The sequence below is a fragment of the Eleginops maclovinus genome, chromosome 1 (genome assembly GCF_036324505.1).
Source record: "Eleginops maclovinus isolate JMC-PN-2008 ecotype Puerto Natales chromosome 1, JC_Emac_rtc_rv5, whole genome shotgun sequence".
NCBI classification, from domain to species: Eukaryota; Metazoa; Chordata; class Actinopteri; order Perciformes; family Eleginopidae; genus Eleginops; species Eleginops maclovinus.
The window spans coordinates 23,278,956-23,295,509 of record NC_086349.1 but is presented as its reverse complement, the minus strand read 5'-3'; the positions used below and the strand labels follow the sequence as shown (position 1 = coordinate 23,295,509).

The following is a 16,554-nucleotide window of genomic DNA, read 5'->3' as shown; positions in this document are numbered from 1 at the left end:
GATCTGCTTGCCAGTGATTTAAGTCAGATTAAAGAGGCCCTATTGTGCTTTTTGGGCGATTTCACTTTCTAGTAGTGTGTTATATAGGTTTTTGTGCAAGGTAAATGTAAGTTCACTCCAGAGAGAGTTTCTCTCCCAGATCCCGCCTCCTTGCCTGAAACACCCCCATTGGACTCCTGTTCTTACTTCTCTGACATAGTGACACCAACATGTATCACTCTGTCTTCTATTGACTAGCACTCCAACACATTGTACGTGATAGGCTAATGGACGGGACTTCTCTATGTTGTTGACCAATCACAACAGAGCTGGCCAGGTCACCAATCACAGCAGACTGGGCTCTGGTTTCAGACAGAGGGTGAAAAGAGGTGCTGCAGCACAGGATGTATGAGAAAATGTAAACATGTCCCACTAGGCGCACAAAATAAGATTACGAAACCTGAAAATCAGCATGAGAGGTTGCCTTTAAACAAGTCCTTTTCAGGATGACCCTGAAACAACATCACATCACTTTACACAACACAACGACACCCTGGCGGCCATGCATGCTCTAGGCTTCAGGAAAAGAAGAGACAGAGTGAGAATGAGTAGTAAGAGATCGCCTGATCCCCATTTTTAATCCAATAGTTTACTTATTATCAAATCTGAATCAGCACACAGCAGCAACAATCTGTATGTTAGCTGAAATAGCTGTAACACACTGCCATTTGTCATGTTGACAAAAAGTTGGTGCAATGAAATCAGATGTTTCTAAAGTGTTTATTTTTGGCAAGCACCATTCGAAATAGAGCAATTTTGTCATGTGCTTATGTAATGTGATGAAGAATAAAATTATATACCCATGCAAAATCCCCTGTGAAATGTACATACGTATCTTTATTGCAGAAAGGTTAAGTGTCAGTGAAATCTTACTGATTTCTTTTTTTACTTCTTTTTTATCTTTTTCTTTTTTTTACTTGTTATGACTTATTGTTCTGTTGTCTCCTCTGTGTTTCTCCCTCGTGTTGTTTGTTTCAGTTTTCGGTCTTTTTTTTTTTTTTACCAGCATCGGTTATCTTGTATAAATTTAAAGATCATTACACATAGTCGTCTGAAAATGCTTGGCATGTATGGAGTTACATGATTTCCTCTCAAATCATACATCCGTACAAAATCAAAGTGAGTAAAAAACAAACAGAAAAAGAGAAGATACAAATCAAACCAAGAGGTTAAAATCAAAGAAACATGTCTTTGTGCATCCTGATATTGAACTGGAAAAAACGTCTCGTCATATTGGATTAGGTTATAAAGCCTGTTACACTTTTTTTTCCTGCACACATTTCATTTCCATGTCTTTTTAATGCATCCATCAGTCCTTTAATTATTGAAAAGGAGAATCTGGCCTCCTACAAAACACCAGGAGACATCCTCAAGTGTCTGTCGATGAGGCGTCACTCACATGAGTCTGTAGTTCTTTAATAATAGGTCCACGAGTCTCATTTACATCAGGTTTATCCCATCACGCATGCCCCGGTTCTTCTCATACGGTGGTGACCCTCATCACCACCTCCCTGTTGGCGGCGGCGCTGATCCGCGGGTCGTTTGGCCGCAGTTGGCTGAGGATGTGCAAGATGGTGTATCCACAGTGGTGGTTCAGAATAGTTCTTAACCTCCTGCTCTGTCGCCCCGCGCTGCTGCTGGCCAGACCGTGAGGGTTACCGCGAGATCCACGAGCCCCCGTCTTGCTGCTCGAGCTCAGCGGGTCGCCCAGGTCCTTTGATTTCTCATAGTTCAGTACTTTCCACTGCTGATTGACAGCCTGCCATCGTTTGAAGATTCGATACACTGACGATCCCTCGTGGATAATGAGGCCTGGGCAAGGAGAAGAAGGAGAAGGGTGAAGGAGAGTGCATCAATGAATCCCCACAGCTTAACATCAACTATCAGCTGTAACTGCAGGAATGTTTTTTGTCATGGACTGCGTGTGTCTATCCAATGTAGTTTTATAAAATCCTTTTTCCAGGTATATCTAAAGGGATTTCTGATGCTGGATGTGATAAGACTCAAAACTGACTGGACACAACACCGTATTGGTGTATGCAAAGGCTAAAATCCCTGTGTTCCCCCTTACACACTTCCCCCCTGCCTGAAATGCCTCAATTGGACTGTTTGTTTACTTCCGCAACATAGTGACATCACTTTGTAACACTCGTGCTTCTATTAGCTGGCCCTCCAACACATTGTACATGAAAGGCTAAAGGGCAGGACATCTCTAAGTGGTTGACTGATCACAACCGAGCCGCCCAGCTAACCAATCAGAGCAGACTGGGCTCTGGTTTCAGACAGAGGGTGAAAAGAGGTGCTGCAGCACAGGCAGTATGAGAAAAATAAAGAGCTTTCTGAACATTAAAGTATGGAGACATGTCACATTAGAGGTAGAGAATACAAATATGAACCTTGAAATGACCAGAATATGACCTCTTTAATAAATCCAAATCTACTTCTTTTAGGAAAATAATATCAGGTTATCCTTGTCTCATACATCAGCCTTAAAAAAGCTCAGTATCATAGGTGGGAACTTTCCATTTTGCCTGTGTGATGAGAACTGGCACTGATCACAGATATCTGATGCCATCTGTTCTGCTCCAAATCACACAAAAACAGTCGACCAGGTTGCTGCAATAAGTCTCTTTCTCTCTGCGACATCTTCAAAATGTGCTTTGTTCGTGTAGTTGTCATCCTCCTACCTTTGCACCATCTGCTCCTCTTAGTTTTGCCTCTGTGTGTTATTTAGTATGACCTTAACAGCTAACAGAATGTGAACTGAATACATGTTTTTTAGTTTGTCCTTGCATAATTCAACCTATGTTTATTAATATATTTTTGTGTTGTTGCAGAGTTCCTCGTTGCATAATGCATCACGTCGTACTCTGTAACCTTCTACTACGCCCTTTTATTTTCAAATGTGTTTTTCTTATACAATTTCTCAATAAACACTGCTGCTATTTATAAAAGTGCATTGTTTTATTTATTTTTTTTCATTTCCTTTTACCTATGCAGACGATATCCATGAAGCCGTACATGCCGTAGCAGATTTGGAAGAGCAGGTCCTGACGTTGCCACTTGGCCGAGGGGCTGAGGGAGGACCAGATGAGCCAGGAGATGCTGGCGATGAGGAACAGGGAGCCCAGGATAATGGCCGCTATCTGCACCTTCTCTATCACTGTCAGGGAGATGGCCTGCCACTGGAAGAGGAGAAAAACTTTGTTAATATATTTGGAAAAAGGTGTTCAGATTCTTTACTAAAGTATCGATACAACACTGTAACCGTACAAGTGGAAATCAAGGTTTGTTTTTGGTTTCCATGCATTCATTGCAGGTTTTTTTTTTGCATCTTTTTAATTGTTCTAACCCCTCAGGCATGATCTCCTTTTTCTCTTCAAACTTAGCCATACATCTGATGTATAATTCATATCGATTTAACAAAGTATGAGGCTTTCGGGAACCCCAAATGCAAGATTGCATACATGCCTGTAGAAATGCTAATCCCTCGAAATATAATTTATATAATATATAGATTTTGTTTAATTTAGGGGGGTGTTGCGATTCATTGTGATATTTCAAATATAGGAAATTGATGAAGAAATATTTTCCATTTCTCTCTGTTCTTGCTTTGTCTCCCTACACTAGTATTTTGAGTGTATTTTATTTTCCCCAAAAGAGACAAAAAGCACGAAAAACAAAGTTAAAGATTATCTAGACATTTTTAGATATTACAAAATCGTCTTCATCTTAAATTCCTTTCACCAGGATGATCGTGTGGTGAATATCTGATATTGTGACAGCCTTAATTTGACTGTTTGTACAACAAAATAGAGCAGATCAATGTAAGAAATAAAGGCAGTCTATAAGGTATTGGTGGTTTTTCTGAAAGTGATAATATCAATAACTCAATCAGAGAGCTATTTCTCCATCTCTCATTTTTACACTTAAAAACATGAGAGAGGTTGAAGTGGGAAAAGTCCAAAACTTAACAAGCTCTCAACTAAAAACCTCATAATTCTGCTCATTCACACCATTTAGTCTCTTATATAACTTCCTCTGTACGTAAGTCAGATGAGTCAACTTCACTAGTTCCAAATGTTGTGATTTTAAGTGGATTTTACCGGGTCATATATTTTCTTACTTTCCTCTATTCATTTCTACCAATTATTTCAAACATTGATACTTTTATCCAATAGTTTTAATTGTTAAATCATTAGGCAATTATTTGAATGATTATTTATGTCACGCTGTGCAACTTAAGAGAGTTATTTCTCTATTAAATGGCTCGACTAAACCCTGCATTACTCTGCTGCTCCGATGAGCAAAGGTTGAAAAGTTGTTAATTGTTTGTCTCGAAATCGTGGAAGAGAAGTTCAGCTACTGTAGATTGTTTGATTTGTTTTCATATTTAGTTTTTAGCACCACATAGTAAATGTTGCTGTGATTTAAATTGCTCCCACATAATTAATAGCTGTATCACAGATGAGTCAAACACACACACACACACACACACACACACACACACACACACACACACACACACACACACACACACACACACAGGTGAAGAGTGAAGCTATATGTCGATTAGATATAAATAAAGCTTTTTCACACATGTGAATCAGATGTTCTCTTATTTTAATAAAATGTCTCTGAGTTTATATAATACCTGCAGATTGAGGAAGATTGAAGTAGTTCTTATCCTCTACACAAACACAAACACACACACACACACACACACACACACACACACACACACACACACACACACACACACACACACACACACACACACACACACACACACACACACACACACACATGGCATCTTCTCAATAAGTTTCAGAGCATTGGCTGCCTCTGAAAAGGAGTGCAGAAGGCCGGTGACGCAGAGGGAAAATGTGTCAGCACAATATGGCAAACCGTCCTCACACCGCAGCGCCGGCCCGAGATTTGTTCTAGCACAGAGTGTTGGGTCTGATGCCGCAGCGTTGGTATGTTGTATGTGTTGTAAGGAAACGTGGTCTCTGCTTTAAATCCCATACGATAAAGATCTCCCCGAATGAGTCATGAATAAATGAATTTAAAATAACACCTCTCACAGAATGACAATTTGTGTTCATTTCCCAAATAGCTGTACATATTCACGTACTGTCTCTGTCTTGTTATCCAATCAGCTGAATCATGGCTTTTAAAGAGAGTTGTGTTTTGTAAAGAAAACTGATGAGGAAACCTTTTCCTCAGACAGGTTATTGTGACTGTTAGTGAGTTAAATCCAATGTGCAGCATGAGTCAGAATCACCTGAACGAGCTCACTATTAGCGCCTTAGTTACTTCTCAGCCCAGATATTTTGATATATGAGTAAAATGTTACTAAAAGTAGTATTATGCTTATATCAAAATACACTTCAAGTAGCAAAAAGTACTCATTATGCAGCACAATCTATTTCAGAATAATATATATATATATATACTGTATATATATATATAAAATATAATTGGATTACAATTGCATTTGCACTAATGTGTTCATCTCTTTATTGTTGCAGCTGGTAAGAGCGGAGCTCATTTTAATTGCTTTATACACTGCTGGGTGGATTGGGAATGTTCCCCAGAGGATCAATTAAGTTTGATCTTATCCATAATAAAACATCCTAATTTAATATTTCATTATGTTTTATATTATTAATCTGGATCTTCAAAGTTGTCAGATGAATGTAATGGAATTAAAAGTGCAATATTTTCCTCTGAATCACTGAAAAGTAAAACAATAAATACAATTGGAAATAAAAACAAAAAATAATAATTAAAAAAAATATAAAGAAAATAATGAATAAAAATGAATTCATATTTTAGTTTAAAATCTTATGTTAGAAACACTTTTAATAAATCAATTCAATACAAAACTCAGACAGTAAAAATCTTAATAATGTACTTTTTTAAACACTGCTTTTCTTTAGTAATTAATTAGGGAAGTATGAAGCCTCTTTTCCCCTGAAATTCTAGCTTATTTGGGTTAAAAGCAGTATCTCCACTGATTGGTTTTGTGTGTGTTGTAGCTGCAGATGTGCTTCCTGTTACCTGCAGAGGGTTCTTGGTGCTGATGGCGAGGACCTGGTACTTGAAGTAGCACAGCTCGCAGCTCCAGGACCCGCGCTCGCTGATCCAGCGGATGAGGCAGGGCTGATGGGTGCAGCGCACCGAGCCGTCACAGCGGCAGGGGCTCAGCAGCTCCCCCTGCGGACACACCAGAAACACACCATCAATTATCTTTATTTCACAAGATGTATTCTGATGTTATTTAAGGCTAATAATATATGGACCTTAAATTACACCAGGACCTGCAGTTGGAATACAAACAGAAATGCTGCTTTCAAGAAATTCAGTTTGACTAAAGGGGATGAATACAAATTATTTTTCTTGAGAGGAGGCCTGACCCGTGCTTTTTAAAATCACCATTAATGATAAATATATCCTCTGGACTCTGCCCTTGAATAGAGAATGATTGACACTTGAAATTGGATATAGACTTTAATTTGAACCCAATTGTTCTCAGTCAAACGAGGGTGGTATACATGAAAAACTATACAGGCTTAATAGTGGGCTTTTTAAAAATGGGCTTTCTGCCAGTGAGTCAGAAAGAGAAGGATAGTACTGTATGTCTCCATGTCTCCATGTCCAGAAGCCTTTTAGCTTATCTTAGCAGAAAGGCTGGAAACAGCTAGCCATGCTGTGTTGAACAGTTACAAAATGTGCCTACCAGCAACTTTAACGCTCATTAAATAACACTTTCTATCCAGCAAAGAAACACAACCTCCCCTAGAACAGCAATATGTTGTTTTCCCACTTTCTGAACAGATTAAACAAACTAGTCCCCATGCTAGAATAAGCTAAATGGCTTCATAGAGAGCTGGCAAACATGGGGGAGTATCTTCATGTTGACTGGAAGAACTGATGAGTTTGTGTGTTTAAATCATCCTTTTAACATAAAAGAACGACAGAAATAATCATGCAAACTATGAGCAGACAGTCCCAAGCTTCAGCTGTCTCCACTAGTTAGCACAATTGGCAATGTGTGATTCTTTTATGTATGTACATGCATTTCTGGATCTTTCTTTGAATATTTACAAAAAAAGATCCACATGAGTTTTATGACCAGTGGCACACATCAAAACACCATTTAGATCTCTTTTAACGGAATAAACCTTACACGAAATGGTTCTACCAGGTAAGGCAAAAATAAAACTGAGACCCAAAACAGTCATACTACATTCCTTTCTGCAAAATAAAAAATAACGACACCCTCCTACTCTTCTGACCACCCCTTCCCTCTCTGCTAATGATGGTTCAGTCTCTATGAAACAGGCGAGTGTCTCTTCAGCACCGCAGCAGCATGTGAGGCCTGTTGGCACCTTCGCCACATTAAGGATGACCACGTTCAGTCTGTCACCCCCACTCAGCGTCAAACATCCATTTTGTCAGAAGAATTTAAATTTGACAGCCTCAGACGTCAGCAAAGTCCTCATTTCACTCCAGAAACCTCCTCCCCCCCGACCCAACAAGCAAAAGAAACGCCACAATAACTGAATGAAAGCTTTTGAAACACCAGTATTGGGGAAGACTATTGAGAGTGTGTATCGCTGGTAAATCTGCATTAAAGGCAGACAGGTGGAGGAGAGAAAGGCTGCTGATGACGTTACACACAAACTCTGAGTGAACTCCCAGAAAAAAACGTACATCTCTCAGACATCAAACACGTATCCGATGTCGGGAAGGTGGAAGAGTTCACTCCAGTAAAATCTGAAGCTCTGGTAACTGTTTGCAAAGTAGGCTAAAGTAAACAACGTGGACCAAATATCTGTGAAAATGCATTTGCTTATACGCTCGTATGCTCAGAGTTAATGCCGCTCTTATAGGCACTTTGAGTACATGAACAATGTATGGCATGATAACAATATCACCCTTGGAGGAAATTAGACAAATATACATTTCTGGTTTACAAAATGCAACGGACAACTTCTTGTAATTATACCAAATAAACTCTAAGTGTAACTTTACCTTCTTCTCAAAGAGGCCCTATTATGCTTTTTGGGGGGTTTTCCCTTTCCTGTCGTGTGTTGCATAGGTTTTAGTGAATGTAAATGGTCTGCAAAGTCTAAAATCACCAAGTTTCCTCCGGAGGGGGTTTCTCTCGCTCACACTCCCCCGCCCTGCCTGTAACGCCTCTATCGGACTCCTTTGTTTGCGTAACATTGTGACATCACCACGTAACACTCGCACTTCTACTGACTAGCACTCCAACACATTGTAGGTCATAGGCTAAGGGGCGGGACATCTGTGAGCGCTTGACAATCAAGACAGAGAATTGAAACCTGTCGATATTTCACAGTAGAGGCACATATGAACCTGAATGTCTGTTTATTTTTTGTCTTGAAAATAGAAAATATAATTCTTAAATAATTATAAACAGAGTGAGATGTTTATAACTCAAATGTTAGTTAAAAGTGTCTCCCAACTTAATTTAGCTGATTTATAATTAGGTTTCCCTTTGTTTTTAGTAAGCACAAAATAGTTCAAATGAAATTGAAAAGCAGAATAAAATCAGATGTCTATTTGCTCATTAGTCAGTGCTTAATCAAATCTTCCATTTATAAACGCTGACTTACTTTTCAGAGTATTAGCAGTTTAATGAATACAGACTGTATGCACCAGAGGACTGCGCTGGCACAAATAATAACACTTTCAATATTTTTTTCTGGTTGTCTGCACTCCGTCAGTCCCCCATCTGGCGCGTTTGACCTTCCGACTTATAATAAAAGACTTTGAGTTTCCCACCGCGTAAAAAAAGATTGGGTTTGGCAGATGAGCCACATGCCACTCATAAACTTTAAAATAACTTGCCTGCTGACATTATAAAGATAACACAGAGAAGGTCAGAAGTATATGAGAAACTAAATAAAAACCATATGAAAGCAAACATTTCTTAAATGTCAAAATGTGTTTGGAAAGTGAGTCTGTGTGTGTGTGTGTGTGTGTGTGTGTGTGTGTGTGTGTGTGTGTGTGTGTGTGTGTGTGTGTGTGTGTGTGTGTGTGTGTGTGTGTGTGTGTGTGTGTGTGTGTGTGTGTGTGTTGTGAGTAAACATTTTACCAGGATGTTAATGTCGCCATCAATTAGAACAAAATAAAAACTAAAAACCTTTAAAAGCAGTGATTTTAAAACCATCTCCTCCAAAAGAGAAGCTGCTTCAACAGAAACTTTGATAATTTAGTCTAAATTTATGTCTAATGTTCTGGAGCTGCTCCATAAATGATGAATAAAAGACACCATATTTTGAAGGGATTTCTCCGCACAAAATCAGGACAGAAACTCTGAGCGATTTCTGTTTGATGTTCACAAATATCGATCTTCCCTTCTCGCAGATCGACATTTAGATTCGGGAAACCAAACTGGGGGTGTGAACGGTGTTTTTGAAGTTTTAGAGTCTCATAATGATTCAACATATAATCGATTTGACTTCACAACAACCCGCAGGGAATCAGACCTTGTTTAGAGCTTCATGCAGGAAGAAATGTGCCAAAAATGAGTTCAATGCAAAGAAAACGAAAAAGTTAAAGTAGAAATTTTGCCAGAATAACAGTTTCATGTTTATCACAGACAGAAACTCTGATAAGGAATGAAATTATTAATATTATTTCCAAAGAAACAACAACTTAGACTTAGCAGGGCAAATGAAAAAGCTATGTAATTTACCAACTAAATGAAATGAAATTGATCAAACCCCACAGCAATGAACTAAACTAAAAAACTAAAACAAACAGACAGAAGTATACATCATTTTTATGTCACGGTACTTTTCTTTTTGCATGTTTTTCGATTTGAGAGTCAATCTCTATACCTAAAGGGCAGTAAACCGTAAACAGGAAACAGAATGAGACACTAAAGGTCACATCTGGACTGGCTGGATTTAACGATGCTCAAATAAACACGTTGAGTTATAATGTGTTTGAACAAACAGTGAAATTGACTGTAAAGAATCATGACCCTCTATGTTTAGCTATACTTTTATTGATAGGTCAGGATATTTTCTATATTGTGCCATTGTCCTACAAACCCTATGAGAACACCAAACAGTGTGGGCATTTGTTAGGGACAGATGTCAGGGTAACACGAGTCAGAGAGAGGAGTGATTCTGACATTTGGGCCTCAGAAAACATAGAGACTATCCTTTATGATTTCTCCACAGTAGTAGTGATGTTAATAAAGGTCATTTCAGGAAAAACTGGAAGACATTCTGCTCTGATTTGTTGTCGTCCTGTTGATTGCATAGTTGAAATGTAGAAGTATAGGAGGAACATTTGCACAACTATTGTACCTAAGTACCATTTTACAGTTTGCAATTGCACTTCAGAACATCTAATTAATGCAGTTTCACATTTTTTATCCACCACACTTCATTGGAAAAAATCATATTTATTATATTCTGGTAATTTCTACAAAACACAAATCAACTAATGAATGATGAAATATGATTATAGATCAAACTACCCACCTATATATAAAGCATTACTCTATAATGGTCCACTTTATGTAGTTACTATGAATACTTTTGGTAATTAAAATGCACTACTTAAGTTACATTATGAATGCACATATTTCTACACTTTGGAATGAACACTTTACAGATTTAGATTCAGACAATGAGAAAACCATAATTACAGGTTTTACGAAAAGTAGGCACTGTTCCAACTAACATAAAAAATGCTTACCACACACACACACACACACACACACACACCCTTCCTGCTCGGGTGATTTGACGTGGGTTTGTCCCTCAAGGCCACCTCACAGACCATGAAGGTGTTAATTTGGTGTGTCACTTCTATGACTAACAGAATACTCTTTCTCCTCAGCTGTAACCTTTAGACAATAAAAAAAAATGTCCTCTCGCTCTCTGCTTCTGAGAATCCCGACCCCACAGTACAACAACACACTCTGACGCCTCTGACAGACAGTTAATAAGGACTCATACTCGATGCAGCACACAGAGCAAGGTGATTATGTCTGCGGATAATTGGCCCGCTGACAGCGACATGATCCCGGCCCCTGTTGTGACCTGCCTGAATAATGAAATAACAATAAAATGGCAAAAGTGAGCTCCCCCCACACTGCACCCTGAGAGGTATTAGGCACTCTGAGTGCTGTGCAGGCGAAAAAGAAACAACACACCTATATGAGAGTAGTGTAGTCTCAGGGTTTTCCCTCTGTGCTTTGTTTGCCTGCTCTTTGTCTGTAGCTAACAGAGGCAGCTCAGAGCCATGTTGCTCGATGAGTCACCTTGCTGGAGAGCCCAAACATACACCTCGTATTAAAGCAGGATCTACAGGAAAGACAGTAACCTGGGGATGATCCCATGTCTGCAACATGGTGTTCCTGAGCTGCTCTTTGTTTGGATCCCACTCTGTTTCTTCCTTCTCAAATCACTCGTTTGTACTTATTGTTTTCAGGTGATCCTTTGAGGATTTGAATTTGATTTAAAACTGTAATTATTCTGCCAACTCAAATGGTATATTGTGTTCAATGTTTATATGTTGTGAGTTTGATAGGCTGGAAAAGCATAATGATCACTGCCTTCAATTCTGTACATTTGAATATTGATTCAATATATATACTGTACTGTATAGATACATATCCTTCATTATTGATGTATGCATTCATTGTTTATGTTCTGTTGCTGATATGTATACCTTTATTGTTTTTTAAAACATCATTATTTTTATTTTATTTGCTTTTAATTCATGTGCAGTGTCTTATCTACATGCTGCTGTGACGAAAATAATCCCAAATTGGGAAACATAAAGTATATCTTATGTTAACATCTGAAAGGCTTCCTAGACAAAGCTGATTTATCCTCTGTCCTGTGGCTCTCCAGTTTACTACAATAAGAAACTATAAGGCAGATGTCATAATTTAGCACATGGGCTGTAATAACAAGTATACCCTACGCCTATCTTCCAGAAGTGACTAAATGGTAATATCCATCTGTGCTCCTACAGGATTTACAGTGTTTCTAATTATCTCAGGCTTCAGGAGTGCCTGCTGATCCAGGCTGCACAGGTTTCTGCACATCTGGTGAGATCCACATTTGGCCACGGACCAAAGAGATGCACTACTTATTGTTTTGTTTTGAGCTCCGGTGGGGGGACAAAAAATCATGCTCTGGAGAGACAGGACTGAGAGAAACAATGGATAAAATACCACCCAAAAATAACAACAAAAAAAGGGATGACAGACGTGTCATTCGTCGTCACAGTCAACACCATTGTCTGGCCGGGAACAGCCATCGTCACAGGATCAATAGTTGATCATCCTGTTCTGTGACACATGCAGATGGGGGACAGTTGATTTACATTTACAAAATGATTGTGACTCATGCATATTCAGTCCCTCTCACTCTGTTTGTCATTCTGCAGACATAATTGGCTAACTTTCTTTGTTGCTATGCTGGCCGGATTTCAGATGTGTGGGAAACTGCTGCCTCTCTACTCCACCGCTGATTAGCAATGAAAACATTGTTATTTAGATAACCACATCACTGAGCAATCATCGGAGAAAAGAGAGCAACATTTGCCTCTAAATCCAGGGTTTAGTCTACAGACAGAGCGTGTCTGAGGCTGTGCACAATCCAACGTCGTGATTTTGGGCCTTTCAAATGAAACTGATTGGACTGTTTTCCATGAATACAATCTTGGCCTCATCCTAGATTGTTTTTGTTCTGTTCAAATGAGGTGTTTGAAGTTAATGCGGGTGGGTGAGAAAGAGAACAAGCTTGTGTTCTGCTATTTTCTTGATTTTGTGCAACGTACCATGTTATTTTTATTCGTAATCTCAATATGACACTTTGGCAATACTGGCATGTTACATTGATGCCAATAAAGCAAATTGCATTGATTGAGCGAGAACGAGATGATTGTTCTTCTGATATTTTCTTGATTTTATGCATTGTACCATGTTATTTTCATTTGCAATATCCTATAATAATACTGGCATGTTACATTGATGCCAATAAAGCAAATTGAATTGATTGAGCAAGAAATACATGATTGTTTTTCTGCTATTTTCTTGATTTTACGCACTGTGCAATGTACTTTTCTTTTGTAATCTCATTATTATTTGACACTTTGGCAATGCTGGCACATGACAATAAAGCAAATTGCATTGATTGAAAGGAGAACTAGGATTTGTTTTTCTGATATATTCTTGATTTTGTGCATTTATTGTACTTTATAATCCTTATATCTCATTATTACTTGACGCTTTGGCAATAGTGCCCTTACTACATTCATGCCAATAAATCAAACTAAACTGATTGGGGGGGGGGGGGGGGGTAGAGGTAGAGAGAGAGAGAGAGAGAGAGAGAGAGAGAGAGAGAGAGAGAGAGAGAGAGAGAGAGAGAGAGATGTAGGACAGGATTGTTGTAGTAGACCCTTTGTGATTAAAAAGAAAATCAAAATGGAAGCTTACACTGAATTTCTGCTTAAAAAAACAACTTCTTAAAAAGAAAAATCAGCGTAAGGTGAAACACCCCCCTTACAAAAGCACATTTAAAACAAACACCAGGAGGCTGCAACTGCATGTCTCCACCATAGACAGTATATATATCAATATAAAGTACCTGCTCTAGGCCCTGGAAGCAGATCCGGCACTGGGGGCTCCGCATGCTGCTGCTGGTGCTGGTCAGAGACACGGTGTCCAGGCCCACTTGCAGCTTGGGCTCCTTGTCCTCAAACGCCAGGCTCCGGGGCCGCGGGTCGCTGCCGTAGTACTCCTCCTCATCATCCCGGGAATGGCAGTCGAAAGGCGGCCAACCGCAGCCGCCCATCCCCAGACCTCGCATGGTGGAGGCGGGCCGTCTCTCTGTGTCTGAGCCGGACGGTCTCGAATCGGATCGCATAAACACCAGGACTTTCAGTTCATTAAAAAACATGCGGATCCGATACTTGAACATGTTTGGCTACATAAAGAAACAGCCAGACTGGAATAAAAAGGTCTTCCTCTGCCTCTATTGTTATTGTGATTATTTTTCATACACCCAATATGTTCATTGTTCTTGTATTTGTTGTTTATACCACATTTAATTGGGAATCCAGAGAAATAAAAAAGGCTCTCGCCCCACTGATGGCATGTGTGTCTAAGCCAATGCGGATGAAAGATTTTCCCTTTCAGTTGGCCGACACACTCTTTCAATATTCATTACTCAAACAACTCAGCTGTCTATATGTGCATCTTCCTCCGCACCCCAGGACAATGATACAAAAAAACAAAAACACTACAACTTGTACAGGTTCTGGTTTCCACGGTGCTTTCTCTTCAGAGACACCTCTTTTTCTTGCAGCAGAAAATAGCCTACATGTTTTGCTACCCAAAGCAGAAGACTGCGAGAGGGTGGACGAGAGGAAGAGAGAGCAACACAGAGGCAGGAAATAGAAGATGGGATGTAAAATACAACGACCTGCCATCCACACAGTCACATCTGGGACTCCCGTCAAGAATCATAATCCAAAAAACAAAGGAAATTGAAGATGAAATGGAAGTAGATGATGACTAGATATTTTTCTTTTATTGTCCCCTCACTGTAGCATCCCAAGCGTCAGATCATGGTCCATTTTTTTCAACCCCCCCCCTTTCTTTCTCTCTAAATCATCTCCTTTTTGTAAAGCCTCTGGTTGATCCACGGAGCCATTCACCCCGACAATCCTCGTCGATAATAAAAACACAATCCTTGTCATTTTTTCAGAAGGAGCCTCGCTGGAAAAACGGTAGTACCAAAAAAATGCCCCATGTTTCCCATCCTCGCTTCCTCGATGTCCATCAGCATTTCATTGCGAGCCCCAGAAAAAAAAAAATACGGCCAAAGAAAAAGAGATAGGCAGAATGAATTAAAAAAAAGGCACCCTGCGATTTTTCTAATTAGAAAAAGACTGGAGACGTCTTTGCATCCGAGAGCAATTACACAGCAGTAATGGCATTGATTATTGGATCACATAGATGGAGGTGATGATACTGCTGGCGCTGATTTTCCTCCTCGAAATGGTCGGCTTGGAGATTGAACCAACGCAGCAGCTACTTCCGGAATAGGGAGAACAAGAAGAAGAAGAAAAAACCTGTCATCCTGTAAACAAGGCGGTATTTTTTTATAACTGCTCATCCATCCACCCCCGGTAGGTGATGTGTGCCTCTGCTCCCGGTGCAGGAGCTCCGGCTGCTTTATTGTTGACCAGCCGCTGTCCGAGGTGCTGATCCCCACTGTGACGTGCACGCTGCAGCCACATGCACCCGAGCCCGCGAAGTACGAACTGAGTGTGTGTGTGTGTGTGTGTGTGTGTGTGTGTGTGTGTGTGTGTGTGTGTGTGTGTGTGTGTGTGTGTGTGTGTGTGTGTGTGTGTGTGTGTGTCCTAGAAACCGAGAATATCTGATCAGTATAAAGCTTAACTCTTCAGCTGTGTGTGTGTGTGTTGTTGACTTTATGTGCAAACGCCACACTTTAAAGAGGCCCTATTATGCTTTTTGGGGGTTCCCCTTTCCTGTAGAGCGTTGTATGGGTGTTAGTGCATGTAAATGGTCTGCAAAAGCTAAAATCCCAAAGTTCCCTCCAGGGTAGTTTCTCTCCCAAACACTCCACCCCTCTGCCTGAAATGCCTCCATTGGACTCCTTTATTTACTTCAGTAACATAGTGACATCACTACATAACACTCTCGCTTATAGACACATTGCACTTGATAGGTTAAGCGGCGGGGACATCTCTAGGCGGTTGAGATATCACAACAGAGCTGTCAATCAGAGCAGACTGGACTCAGGTTTCAGACAGAGGGTGAAAAGAGTTGATGCAGAACAGGCAGAATGAGACAATTAAAGCATGGAGACAGGTCACAGTGGAGACACACAATACTAATATGAACCTAGAAATGAGCATAATAGGGCCCTTTTAAATCTTGTGTTTGACAGAAATGTGCTTTTTTTTTGTGCCACAAGTCACACAAAACACGCTACGTATCAATTTGGCACTTGTGCTTTGCTTGATTATTCCCTTTTTCTGCAACTTCAAACCACTTCATACATTTCAGAGAAAGAGAAATGTTAACATTATAAAAATGACAGCTTTCTTAAGTAGTTTTTTTTTGTATATTCAGATTGCTACTGCACTATTTAAATCTACGAATCACTTTGGTATTTGTTATTATAGATTAGACTACCCAACAATATTAAATGAGCTCCAACTTTACCAGCTGTAATATTAAAGTGATGAATACAATATGAGTCCTTTTACTTGTCGTAGTATAAGTACATCAGATGTCAGTATATCTTTACCTTTACTCTGTGGCATTACTACTTAAAACAATTGAACATTCTTCTGTCTCTGTCAGCACCAGCACTGCAGAGGTGTCTAACATCACTCAGGCCACTAAGCTGATACAGTTCCAGTAATACCGACAGCAGTACAACCAAAATCTATACACACCATACACAATAC

At 39.7% G+C, this 16,554-nt stretch overlaps 1 protein-coding gene across 1 annotated transcript; it reads right to left on the bottom strand.

The window, feature by feature from the left end:
- Positions 1-858: 858 nt before the first annotated feature.
- marchf9 (membrane-associated ring finger (C3HC4) 9) lies at positions 859-15,355 on the bottom strand. Its single transcript, XM_063881444.1, has 4 exons — positions 13,698-15,355; positions 6,106-6,261; positions 3,032-3,224; positions 859-1,851 (listed from the first exon to the last, which is right to left on the bottom strand). The coding sequence occupies exons 1-4, from the start codon at positions 14,028-14,030 to the stop codon at positions 1,520-1,522; spliced, it is 1,014 nt and encodes a 337-aa protein (XP_063737514.1). The 5' UTR covers positions 14,031-15,355; the 3' UTR covers positions 859-1,519.
- Between the last annotated feature and the right edge of the window lie 1,199 nt (positions 15,356-16,554).